Source organism: Priapulus caudatus, unplaced genomic scaffold, assembly GCF_000485595.1.
Source record: "Priapulus caudatus unplaced genomic scaffold, Priapulus_caudatus-5.0.1 Scaffold1486, whole genome shotgun sequence".
Taxonomy (NCBI): domain Eukaryota; kingdom Metazoa; phylum Priapulida; class Priapulimorpha; order Priapulimorphida; family Priapulidae; genus Priapulus; species Priapulus caudatus.
The window spans coordinates 21233-34196 of NW_014578547.1; the positions used below are offsets into that span (position 1 = coordinate 21233).

Sequence of the window (12964 nt, forward strand, 5' to 3'; positions counted from 1 at the left end):
ATCCACCCGCAAACGTTGCCTCTCAACCTCCGACTAAATCTGTCGACGATCACAGCGCTGACGTTGATGCGTGGCGTTTAACGTCGGATGGACACAGTGTTTAGCGCGCATCGGGTTGTGATATGTTAAAGTTATCGATTGTCTACTAGTTCTCAGAGCGTAATTAATATTGAGATACGTAGGGGAATACGATGGAAGATTTCGATGGACAAGCCACACAAGTTAATAAGGTTTCCTGCCTGCTTTGCGAATCGGCTTGAACATGGTGAAGGCAGAAATATCTTGAAGGTGGCCAACAATAAAGTCTGACACGAAGGCGACACATTTCTTTCTTTAAGATGATACGTACCGCGACTTACACTACTACTACTACTACTCTAACTCCAACTAATAATAAAAATAATCAATAATAATACAGAAAAGAGTGTCTAGCAAGATGTCAGCTCTACAGGAAGAACTAATAATATCGATAATTATATTATAGGTATATAATAATATATATATATAATTACTATATAGTATCAAGTTAAATGATATTGAATATATATAGATATATAATATAATTTATTAAGTACTATATATAATCCATACAGTGTATATAGTATGACCCGTGTAGTGTAGCACTAGCTTAGAATATAGGTAAATAAGAAACTGCATGCCGGAAAAGCCGCGCCAGACGATGTAATTCCATTAAAAATATAGGGCACTAGAAGGCTAATATATAATATGATCATTATAATCAAGTGTTGTGTGATAAAAATTATGCGATACCTTAGTTCTATTTGTGCCTAATTAGACATTTTATTTTTTTTTCTCTCGTCTCTCTGCGTTTCTCTCTCTCTCTCTCTGGCTCTGCTCTCTCTCTCTTTCTATACTATACAGTATTACTCGACGTAGTAGTATATAGTAGTAGTATAGTTAATAAGTGTATATATATATATAGTAGCATACCTTTATTTATCTTATGTAATTGGTTTCATATTTATTTTTATAATAGCGGCCATATCATAAAAGCGACGCTCTCTCTCTCTCTCTCTCTCTGTCTCTGTCTGTCTCTCTCTCTCTCTCTCTCTCTCTCTCTCTCTCTGTCTCTGTCTGTCTGTCTCTCTCTCTCTCTCTCTCTCTCTCTCTGTCTCTGTCTGTCTGTCTCTCTCTATCTCTTTCTCACTCCCCTCTCCCTCTCTTGTCCGCTGATAACATGATTTGTCGCTGATATCGTCATCCCTGCTATCATGGCGACGTGGCGGTAATCGCTCCGCACACTACTCCCCCAGTCCCTCTGATAGGATTCAAGCCATAAACGATTTCGGTAATTTATAAACAAATTAACCCCGAATCGCCGAATCGATATGTTTAGTGTTGGAATTTCTGTTCTAAACTGCTCGCTCATTGTGTTGCTAACAATGCGCGATGAATTGACTTTAACCTATACGCTTTTCCACGTATAGGTTAGCTGTTTACTTTATCTTATCAATTTACCATGGCTGACGCACTTTGCCGCAAAATGCAGACCCTTTAAAATCAATTATTTTTGGCAAATTTGACGACATTTAGTTCAGCCAGGCCTATTTGTTAAACCGCCCTTCACATGTTAGAGTGTGCCATAGGGCAATATATATATACGCGGTGGGTATTGTTGTTAATGTTTCTGCTAGCTACCTATCGGTACTTGCTTTGATGTGCGGACGCTAATCAAAATATTATTTAATCTGCCCCGAAATTTTTTTACAGCCACCGCAATGTGAGAAACTCGTATATTTTAGGAATTATGTGAGGAAATTGTTGATGTTTCGCGAACACAGATGAACTCGCGTTATAAATTCGCGAAATGTAGAGATAAGTGAAATGTGTGAATATATTATGTCGTAAAAGTATTACTAAGTAAAATAAACATAATATCAAGCTCAAAATTATATACACACATACGCGCGCGCACACACACACACACACACACACACACACACACACACACCACCACACACACAGACACGCGCAACACAATACAGCGCACGCACACACCACATGGCACGCGCGCGCCACGCAGCACACGAAGACACCACCAACAAAAATATATATCGATACTATATGGAAGTGTATACTATTTGTGCACCTCATTCTATATTTAAAATGAATTTCTCAAGCCAAGAGAAACATTAAATTAACGCGTATATATGTTTAGAAATTACGACGTGCACAGCGACAAATGGCCCGCCGCTCGCGCGCCGCCGCGGTCACAGTACGCGACGAGCGCAGAGGCGCGGACTGCGCATACACGCCGCGATTTCTTGCACTCGGACGACTTGGCAACCCAACGCTTGCACGCAGAGCGAAGGCGGGAGAGGAGGCGGTAACGGTCGAATCGCCGCGCGGCCGGTGATGAACATAGAATGGCGACTCGTGCATCGTTCAGATGGCAAATGTCGACATAAGAGATTAAGTTGGGTGCACGCCGACGGACGGTGCGCAGGTGAAAGCGTAGGAAGGCTTATCGGCCCTGCCAGCACCGGAATTGTTTCGCTAATAAAGAACGACTTACGCTTTCTGCAGCCCGAAAGTCGCTTGCTTCATTGTCTGCGAAGCATCCGCTTTAAGCTCCAACGACAATCACGGCGCGCATTGATGTCGAATATGGAACCGCGTCAGTCCATGCTGGCAGTATGGCCGGGAGGATGGGAGGGGTAGGGAGAGGAGGGTGGAGGTTAGGAGGGGTAGAAAGGAGAGGGTGGAGGGGGTGGAGGGAGGGGGAGCGCGGAGGATGAAAGCAGAGGGTGGAGGGGAGGGAGGGTAAGAACGGAAGATATTATACTAGGATTTAGTTATTATATAATCATCTATCTCGAGAACGTGGGTAGGTGATGCCGTTATATTCTGGATACTTCATAGGGCCTTATGTGATCACTATATAGTACTATATATATATCATATTACCTATATAATATATATATAGTGCGTGTGTGTGTGTCGTTAAATATACGCACCAACTGTCAACTCGTAATGCATCTAATTGCACCTGATATCTTGTAAACACGTTCAAAATTCTCACGTGATTTCAAGTAGAATACGTGATTAATATAAACAGGAACGTATGCGACGAGTTTGTAGTTCCTCCCCCTCTCCCCCTCCCCCCCCGCTACCCGCCACCCACAACCGACAGCAGCACAGCAATTTTCCCCCATAATCGATGAAAAACCCTGCGGGAATAAAGAATATGAACGTAGTATAACTGTCGTGAAGCGTATACGGGTCGCTGCAGCTGAGAGATTACCGCAGTAGGTGTGCGCAGCGAGACACACGTCCCACACGACACGGCACACAGACCACCCCGGGCCACGCAAGTGCACGAGCGCTGCCGATCCTCACAATGCCCCTCACGCTCTGCGTGGCCCAACGACCGCCCCAGCCCCAAGCGCCACACGCGACTAGGCAAAACACCACACAGCAACCGAAACGAACACGCGCAGACCCCATACACAACACGCACCCGCAGGCACACACACACAATACAACACAAAAAAACAAAACAACACACACACCGGAAAAAAAAAAAAAAAAAAAAAAAAAAGAAAAAACAAGAAAAAAAAAAATAAAAAAACCAGCCCCCCCGCCCCACACGCTAACACGCCCGCCCCAACACAAAAAAAAAAAAAAAAAAAAAAACGCGCCGAACACACAACACACACACAAAAAAGAAAAAAAAAAAAACACCAAAAACCACAACAAAACAAAAAAACCACACGCGACCACAAAAAACAAAAAACAAGAAAAAAACAACAAAATAAAAAAAAAGAAACAACGCCCCCACCCCATCCCCCCGCCCCCAAAAACAAAAAAAAATGAAAAGGACACAAACACACCAAAAAAGAAAAAAGAAAAAAAAAACAAACCCAAAAACAAACAAACAAAAGAAGACCCACACACACACCGACAAAAAAAAAAAAAAAACCAAAAAAAAAAAAAAAAAAAAAAAAAAAAAAAAAAACACAAAAAAAAAAAGAAAAAAAAAAAAAAAACAAAAAAAAAAAACAAAAAAAACAAAAAAAACCACACGACACACACAGCCGCCGCGCGCGCGCACCCCCACGCAAAAAAAAAAACAAAAAAAAAAACAGAAGAACAGACCAACAAATAAACAAAAAAAAAAAGCAACAAAACAACGAAAAAAAAAAAAAAAAAAAAAAAGAAAAAAAAAAAAACAAAAAATAAAAGTAAAACCAACCAAACGCCCCCGGATCCAGAAACAAAACAGCAGAAAAACAAAAAAAAAAACAAAACACCACAAACCACAAACACACCCCCTGCCACCACACCAAAACAAGAAAAAAAAAGACAACAAAGCAAAACGCCCGCACACCACCACACACACGCACACACCACAAAAAAACCACCCACCGCCACGCGCCACCCCAGCCCACACCCACACCACACACACACCCGCCCCCCCCCACCGCACGACATGGACGAAAAACAGAAAAAAAGACAAAAAAACACAACACAACGTGAACAAACAAAAAAAACAAAAAGAAAAAAAAAAAAAAAAAAAAAAAGAAAAAAAAAACCAACACAAAAAAAAAAAAAAAAAAAAAAGAAAAAAAAAACAAACAACAAAAAAATAAACAAAAAAAACCAAAAAACAAAAAAAAACACCAAAAACAAAAACAAACCCACACACACCACACACCACACACCCACAACCAACAAAAAAAAAACAAAAAAAAAACAACTCGGCAAGGCACACACACACACACACGCGGCCACACACATGCACACAGCACCGGTGACACCACACGCACGACACACACACACTCGGCCGGCGACGCTCGACCGGTCGGACACGCACTCACACCGCCGCACACGCCACTCAGCACACCGCGCACACACACACACCACACACACACGGGGAGCACACCGCGCACCAAAGCACGCACATCATACACCCACTACCCATACCACACGCCCGCGCAGGCAGCAGCGCACTCACACACGCGACGCGCGGCGCGCACACAACCCAGCGACATAACACACGCATCACCGATCACACACGCCACACCACACGCACACACACGCACACCACCGCGTGTCGGCAAGAGTTAACATAGCCTCTGACCCAGATGGTCGCACAGCAAGCCAGGAAACTTGTTAGAAAATCCGTTACGCCAAAACAACGATGCGTAGTTGTCTTGTTTGCACTTCCGCTAGCGTGTTTGCGTTGGCCTTTATGGGCGTCGTCGGCGGAGAAGGCAGACGGCCATTCGTTCCCAGTGGCCGCAGGCGTGCGTGATCAGGCTTATGGCCGAGCGGAAATTCCAGCGCCTTTGAGATACGACAACAAAGTTTTTTACTTTTGTGTCTCGGACGGCGCGGGAGAGGGGGAGAGCGGTGGGGGAGGAGGAGGAGGAGAGGAGGAGAGGAGACGCGAGAAACAAGAGGGGGGGGGGGGGGAGGGGAGGAGAAAGGGAGGGAGGCAGGCGGCGGGATCGGAGCGAGGGGGAGGAAAGAGTAGGAGGAAGGGAGGAGGAGGAGAGGAGGGGGAGGAGGCGAGGGAGGAGGAGGGGAAGGGGAGAAGGGGCGGGACGAGGAGGAAGGGAGGGGAGGGGGAGGAGGAGGAGGGGTCGCGATGGCGGATGAAGGGGAAGAGGGAGGGGTGGAGATGGGGGCAAGAGGGAGGAAAGTGGTGGGTATGGAGGTATGGAGGTTGAAAGGAACGGGCGGAGTGAATGGAATGAGAGTCTGAACCTGTCAAGGATGGAAACTGAAAAGAAGAAGAAAAAGACAGAAACAAGATGAGCGAGAGGGAGGAGAAGAAATAAAATAGGAGGAAGGAAAAAATAAGGGAAACGGGGAGACGAATGATGGTAGACGTCGGGCGTGTAGGGCTTTCAATCGGGTTTAATCATTGAGTGCAGTGAGTACTCTGTTCGTGCGGTAACGGTTATTTACGGTAGGTTAGGTGCGATGAACGAGGCTGAGACGACACTGTTGTACAGCTTGAAACAAAAAAAAATACGCATGTGAATTGCTCTATATATGTAAGCTGTTATATGTTATGTATCACAGTAAACGCGCATGAATAACGTGAACGCACGCCGGAGCACGCACAAATGCAGCTCACGCACCTACCCATACACCACGCGCCGCGTCGCCGAACCGACGCGCACGGACCACAGTCCACACAAGCACGCTCACAGACACATACCCAACCACACGGCGCGCGCGCGCCGCACACAGACACAAATCACGCTCACACACACCAACCATTACAACGCACGCGCGCGCGACGGCCACGCCACGACACACACAAACCCAGCACCCAGGCCCCCACACCTCACACAAAGCACGCACAGCCCCAGCGCTGCCGGCGCTCATCACATCACACATCATACCACCCTCCCACCACAACACACACACACGACACCACAGCCACACCACACCAAACCACACCAACGCACCCTGGCACACGCACACATCGCGCGCACAGTGCGACCACACACACGCACACCACACCGCGGCACGCAATGACACACACCACACCACACACACACCACAATCCATGCACACAGAACGCACTGCCACCCGCGCTCACATCACACCACCACACACCACACACCCGCACGCGCACACACACGCAGCCATACACAAACGCGCACACAGACCCACGCGCATCAACACGCGGCGACGTCACATACACAACACAATCACACACACAACACCACCATACACACACGGCGCGCACACACACACCATACACACACATGAATACGCACACCCAACACACACACACACACACACACACACAACACACACATCGCACACACACAACGCATGGCGCACAGCACGCCTCACTTCACCACACACGACCCACACACAAGCACACACACAAGCCCACCACAGGCCCAAGCACCACACCACCACAGCGCGCGCGCCACCCCACACACATGCGGCGGCGCACGCACGCCAGCACACATTACACACGGCACGCGCAGCACACGCCACACAAACCCACACAAACACACATAAAACGAACACACCCACAACGCGCAACCTCACAGCCAGCACGCGACGCACGCTACGCAAACACACGTGCGCACAGTTGTCACGCGACCGCACGCACGCAGCATACGCCGCACGCACACATTCACACCAGCCACGACACTCACGCAGGCGCGTGTGTGAGGCAATGTATATCATACGGTATTCCTTGACAATAAAAATCGATTATAGGGTCGTGTACCACTGTGCATGTCCAACCGAAGCACTCATTTTGGCGATGGCAATAGCGGCGGCTCCTGTGGGTGTAGTTACGGCTCGTGATTACGTTAATCCTCTCCATACCTGCCATCTTCTCTATACGGCGGATTCCTTTCTCTCTGTCGGGGAGCCGACATCCAACGACGACTGTAGAAACCGTGGCAGGAGTGGCCGATCGCGTCATACACAACAGCACAACCACACGACACAGCCACACACACACACGCGCACGCAACGCACACACGCGCACGCGCACGACACACGAACACGCGCCACACACACACAGCACATCACGCACACCAGCACATAACAATTCGCGCGTACACACAACAACACACAACACACACCACACACAGCACATGCACCGCACAGACACACGCCACGCAGCGCACTACACGCACACCACGCACACACACACACCACACACAAGCACACACGGCGCAACGACCGCACAATACACGCACACACTACACGCACACACGGACACACATACGCGCGCTACGCAGACACGCGCACACACACCGCGCACGTAACAACGCACCAACGCGCCCGTACACGCCATACGCACCACCGCCACCACGCGCACGTACACGATACGGAACACACCACGCACACGCACCACATTGAACAAAATGACGCGCCGTACAGACACGCACACACCCACGACACACACAACAACACGCACACAGCACGCACACACAACACACGCAGCGCGCAACACACCCATGCACGACACACCGCACCACACAGCGCGCACGGCAGCACCGCACACGCACGCGCCGCACGCACGCCGCACGCACCACGACACACGCACAGCAACACACATATGCATTATATTATTTCATTATCTTTACGGTTAAAATACGTTCATTACATAAATTAGTATTATTAATTATATTATATTAGTATTATTTATCGATTATATTAATATGCAATATATTATAAATTATATTATATTATATTATATATAGCTATATTATAATTATATTATATTATATTATATATATATATATTATATATAGTTATACTTATATTGATATTATATTATATTATTTATCTATATCATATTATATTGTATTATATTATATTAATTAATATTATATTATATATATTATATTATATTAATTATATTATACTATATTGTATATGTATATTAATTATTATATTATTATATTATAATTATTTTGCTATTTTGTTAATGTATTATAATTATAATTATATTATATTATATTATATTATATTATATTACAAGTCTTAAAAATTTACCGCACTATAATTGGCGCACAGCATGTCACGTGCCATAAAATAAAACGAGTTGTCCCATTTACAAGTCATGTTATCCGCGAGAGGTGCCTGCGTTATTATAAACAGTTTGCTCGTCTCCGATGCGCCATAGATGTGCGACAAAGATTGTTCTAGACCAGTGCAGAGGGCAAGGATCAATTGAATATCGTAATAATGGCAATGTTAGTAAAACAATCCAGAATGTGATTGAAAAGAATCTGCACCTGTGCTATGAAATTACCTGGAGGCCGTAACCCATAATAATGTCCCCGCTAGATGTCACTGCGATTTACCTACATCTAGAGTCCCTATATACAGAGTCCCTATATACAGAGAGTAGCGCCAACTCAGGATTGTGACTCCATGTTGTTTCGCAAAATGTATCAACACCGCTGCCGCTTAAGTACAGCGCTGTTATCGGAATAGCGGTACATATGGTCCGAGCATCTAATTAGAACTAATCGTGCTTTCAATTAACTCCAAATTTACAGAGATTCATAGCTAAAGAATGTGTCTATGTGTATCTAGATTCTAGAAATGGTAACTCAATCATGTTTCGCCGCCATATGAAGTTTGAATTGTACAACTTTCTTATTGCCCATAGCCGTGCGTAATATTAACTGTGCGATACCGCGCGGTAGATACTTGACTAATTATTAAAACCCATCGAGCGAGACTTCATAAAGCTCAGAATCAACAGAGATCATAGATAACACAATGTGTTTATATGTATCATAGATTTCTAGAAAGTAAACTCTAAATCGTTCGCAGCCAGTATTGATAGCTTTTAAATTGTACACTTTCTTAGTGTAAACACACAGGTCTGTCCACTGTATTCACAAGATCAACATGCGTTCCACCTCTCCACTCGCCGCAGCTGTAATCTTGTTTCTTGCAGTTTCTATAAATCTAGCTCAACACATAGAACAAATGTCTTAGCTATAATCTGCTGTAAATTTAGTTTATGAAGGCACGATTAGTCTAATTATATTACTATGGACGCATTGTACAGCGTCGTCCATACAGCGTGTATAAGGCGGCAGCGGGTGTTGATGCATTTGGAAACGACAGCGGCAGCGATCATGTGACCGTTTTTTCCGACTCGTCGCATGGCGGCAAAACTCTCTGTATAGTGCGGACTCACTACATTACCCGCGCAGACATATTGTGGCGAATGTCTATGCATGGTCTACATTCTAGTTTCATATCTTTCTATTTTGGTTATATGTAGAAGATATTTGTATTATATATTATATATTATATTATATTATTTTATATTATATTATAGTGTAAGTAGTAATAGTATAGTATGTATGTATAGTATAGTTATAGTATAGTATAGTATACGTATAGTTATAGTACTAGTATACGTATAGTATACGTATTATACGTATAGATATATAGTTAGTATAGTATAAGTATAGTATAGTATAGTATAGTAAGTATAGTATAGCTTATAGTATAGTCAGTATAGTTAGTATAGTATAGTAGTGAATAGTAATAGTATAGTATAGTAACGTTATACGTGATGTATAGTATAGTATAGTATAGTAAAAGTATAAGTATACGTATAGTCTAGATAGTATAGTATAGTATAAGTATTAGTATAGTAAGTATAGTATAGTATAGTATAGTATAGTACTAATATAGTAATACGTATAGTATATATAGTATAGTATAGGTATAGTATAGTCATAACGTATAGTATAGTAATAGTATACTAGTATTTATATATAGTCTAGTTAGTATATGTATAGTATAGTATAGTAAAGTATATATAGTATATTAGTAAGTAATAGTATAGTATAGTATAGTATAGTATAGTATAGTATAGTATAGTATAGTATAGTATAGTATAGTATAGTATAGTATAGCATAGTATATTCGCACGTATATCGCGTCTATGTGTATATGGTTAATAATATACTGTATGCGTTTCGGCAGAGCAATGGCCAAGCTGAGGGAAATCCAAACATTATTTAATGCATACACGTTACGAAAATAAAGAGTTGAGCTCATTAATAACACACCGGTAAGAACAGGTTGCTGCCGAGTGAAGAACCAGCTTCATATTTGTTTGAATGTTTGAATGTTTGAATGTTTTTTTAAGTTTAAGGTTTCGCTACCGCTTGGCGCACGAATCATTGGCGATCACATCCAATTATAATAATGTAGAAACTTGATTACAGCGACAAGCGCAGTTGGATCATCGGTTATCTACGGGCACGGTCGCAACACAATAACGCATACAACATTTTAGTCGGCATAGTAGTTATTATGTCATACGCTTCCGGCTATATTAATTATGTTCTCAAGTGAACATATATGCAACGCCGACGACGACGACGACGTTGACAACGACGACGACGTTGACGACGACGACGTTGATGACGACGACGACGCTGACGACGACGACGACGTTGACGACGACGACGACGTTGACGACGACGACGACAATAACGACAACGATGTTGATCGTTAACAAGATGGCGATGATGATGATGATAATGACATTAATAATGATGACGACGACGGCGACGACGACGACGACGACGACGACGACGACGACGATGATGATGATGACGACGACGATAATGGTGATGATGATAATGACGATAATGATGATAATGTAGACGACGATGAAGATTATGCAGATGGTGGTGTGAGCCAGAGTGAACGTTATCGCCTATTAATGCGACAATCAATTAAAATTCAATCTGCATGGGGTCGAACCTCACGATGGGTTGAACGCCCACTTATGACATGACACCCACTGAACTTTAGCGTGGTGGTAAGCAACTAACTTCCTCGTTATTTCATTATTTCATTCATTATAAATAATCGCATTTTCTCCCCTTTCTCTTCGCCAGGTTAAAATTTGGTTCCAGAATCGGCGCAGCAAGTGTAAGAAGGTGATGAAGCACGCGCAGGCGAACGGCCAGCCGATACCGTCGATGGTACCTGCCAGCGCGCTCATGCATCCACCTACCAGCTCGTCCGCCTCGCTGTCGCCCTGGGACCAAGGTACCGACAGGTCGAACGAGAGTCCGGGCGAGTACCGGCCCATGCCGCCGCAGTACCCGTGGCCGCACCTCCAGGGCGCCTACAACGACGCCAGCGCCCCTCTCGATCAGTCGCCCGGACCGAGCTACGCGGCGTCGATAGGGGGTCCCGAGTACGGAGTACCGCAGAACAACACGGCGAACGCAACGTCGACACCAGGGGGCGTGTACGCCGGCTACGCTCACTGCAACGACGCCGGCAGCACCGGCGCACGCAATGACATGCCGTCCTACGGACAGCAAGGATCGTCCACACCCGGCTCAATATCGCCTTCTCACAGTAGCCATACGGACGGTGGGCCGCCTTAACGACAAACAGTATATATATATATATATATATTAAAATTCGATAATACAACGATATTTTTTACAAGGGAATTTTCCAAAGGTTGTGTATGTGTGTGTGCGCCAGTGCTCTGAGACAGCATGTACTATTGCAATACGACAGAGATGATGGCGCGATATTAGTCGCCATGTTCAGTGTGCAGCCGTACTAAGCACGCAACATAATGGCGGACGCCCCATCGTCTTACAGTTTCGATTTTATTGTCAGGTATTAAGTATATAATGTTCAACTGATCGTGGCCTTCCGATCGTGTGTTTCCACATGCACACACGCGCGCGCACGCACGGACGAGTGCCTTACACAAGCTGTTTACTGTTCCATTTGCAATAGCAGGCAGTATCCGCAGGTCTCTCTCCAAATTCTAGCATACAGATTCATAACACTAACCTCACAACACGGTTGGTGTTGTAATTTCGACAATAATCTTGGCTAGGCATTTATAGTAACTTTAGGATTCAGAATGACAGTTATCACGCGCTATTCGTTATTTACTATCAATTCTGCCTTTATTAACACAGATAACAAACTGTCCGCCATTTTGTAGCGAAAACATGACGAAATTGGGCATTTCGAATTTGTGTCTATTCTAATTTGGATTATAGACGCCATGCCGGATGAGAGCCGGATCCTTAATGGGATTTTAGGTTTTAATATTTCACTTGCAGTGTATGTTAGATTTCCGAAAAGCTTCGGGATAATTTTTTTTATAAATAGAGCCAGTTTTCTGAAATCATTGCTCTGATAACGTGCACATCGACAGTGCGTAAACGATTAGTCATATTTGTAAATTAGTCCTGCTAATAATTATCTAAGGACGTTCAGTTGTTTCCGTCTCTCTGATCTTCACGGGTACAGACATACTGCTTTGAAAAGCGCGTTATTCTTTAAGTTACTTATATAAAGTTATACCTTCGTTTTATGCGTGATGTAAATTTGGTATGGAACCAAGAACTACGGAAACTACGGACGATATATATATATGTGTGTATGTATGTATAAATATATATATGTATATGTGTGTATGTAT

General features: G+C 44.2%; 1 protein-coding gene across 1 annotated transcript in view; it reads left to right on the forward strand.

Annotated features, from left to right (window-relative positions):
- LOC106816782 (homeobox protein Dlx3b-like) overlaps positions 1-11900 on the forward strand; it is a 19314-nt gene extending 7414 nt beyond the window's left edge. The window contains exons 2-3 of the mRNA XM_014821406.1: positions 7142-7164; positions 11400-11900. Coding sequence (XP_014676892.1) covers positions 7142-7164; positions 11400-11900 — 524 coding nt within the window. The remainder of the gene's footprint in view (positions 1-7141; positions 7165-11399) is intronic.
- The last annotated feature ends 1064 nt before the right edge of the window (positions 11901-12964 follow it).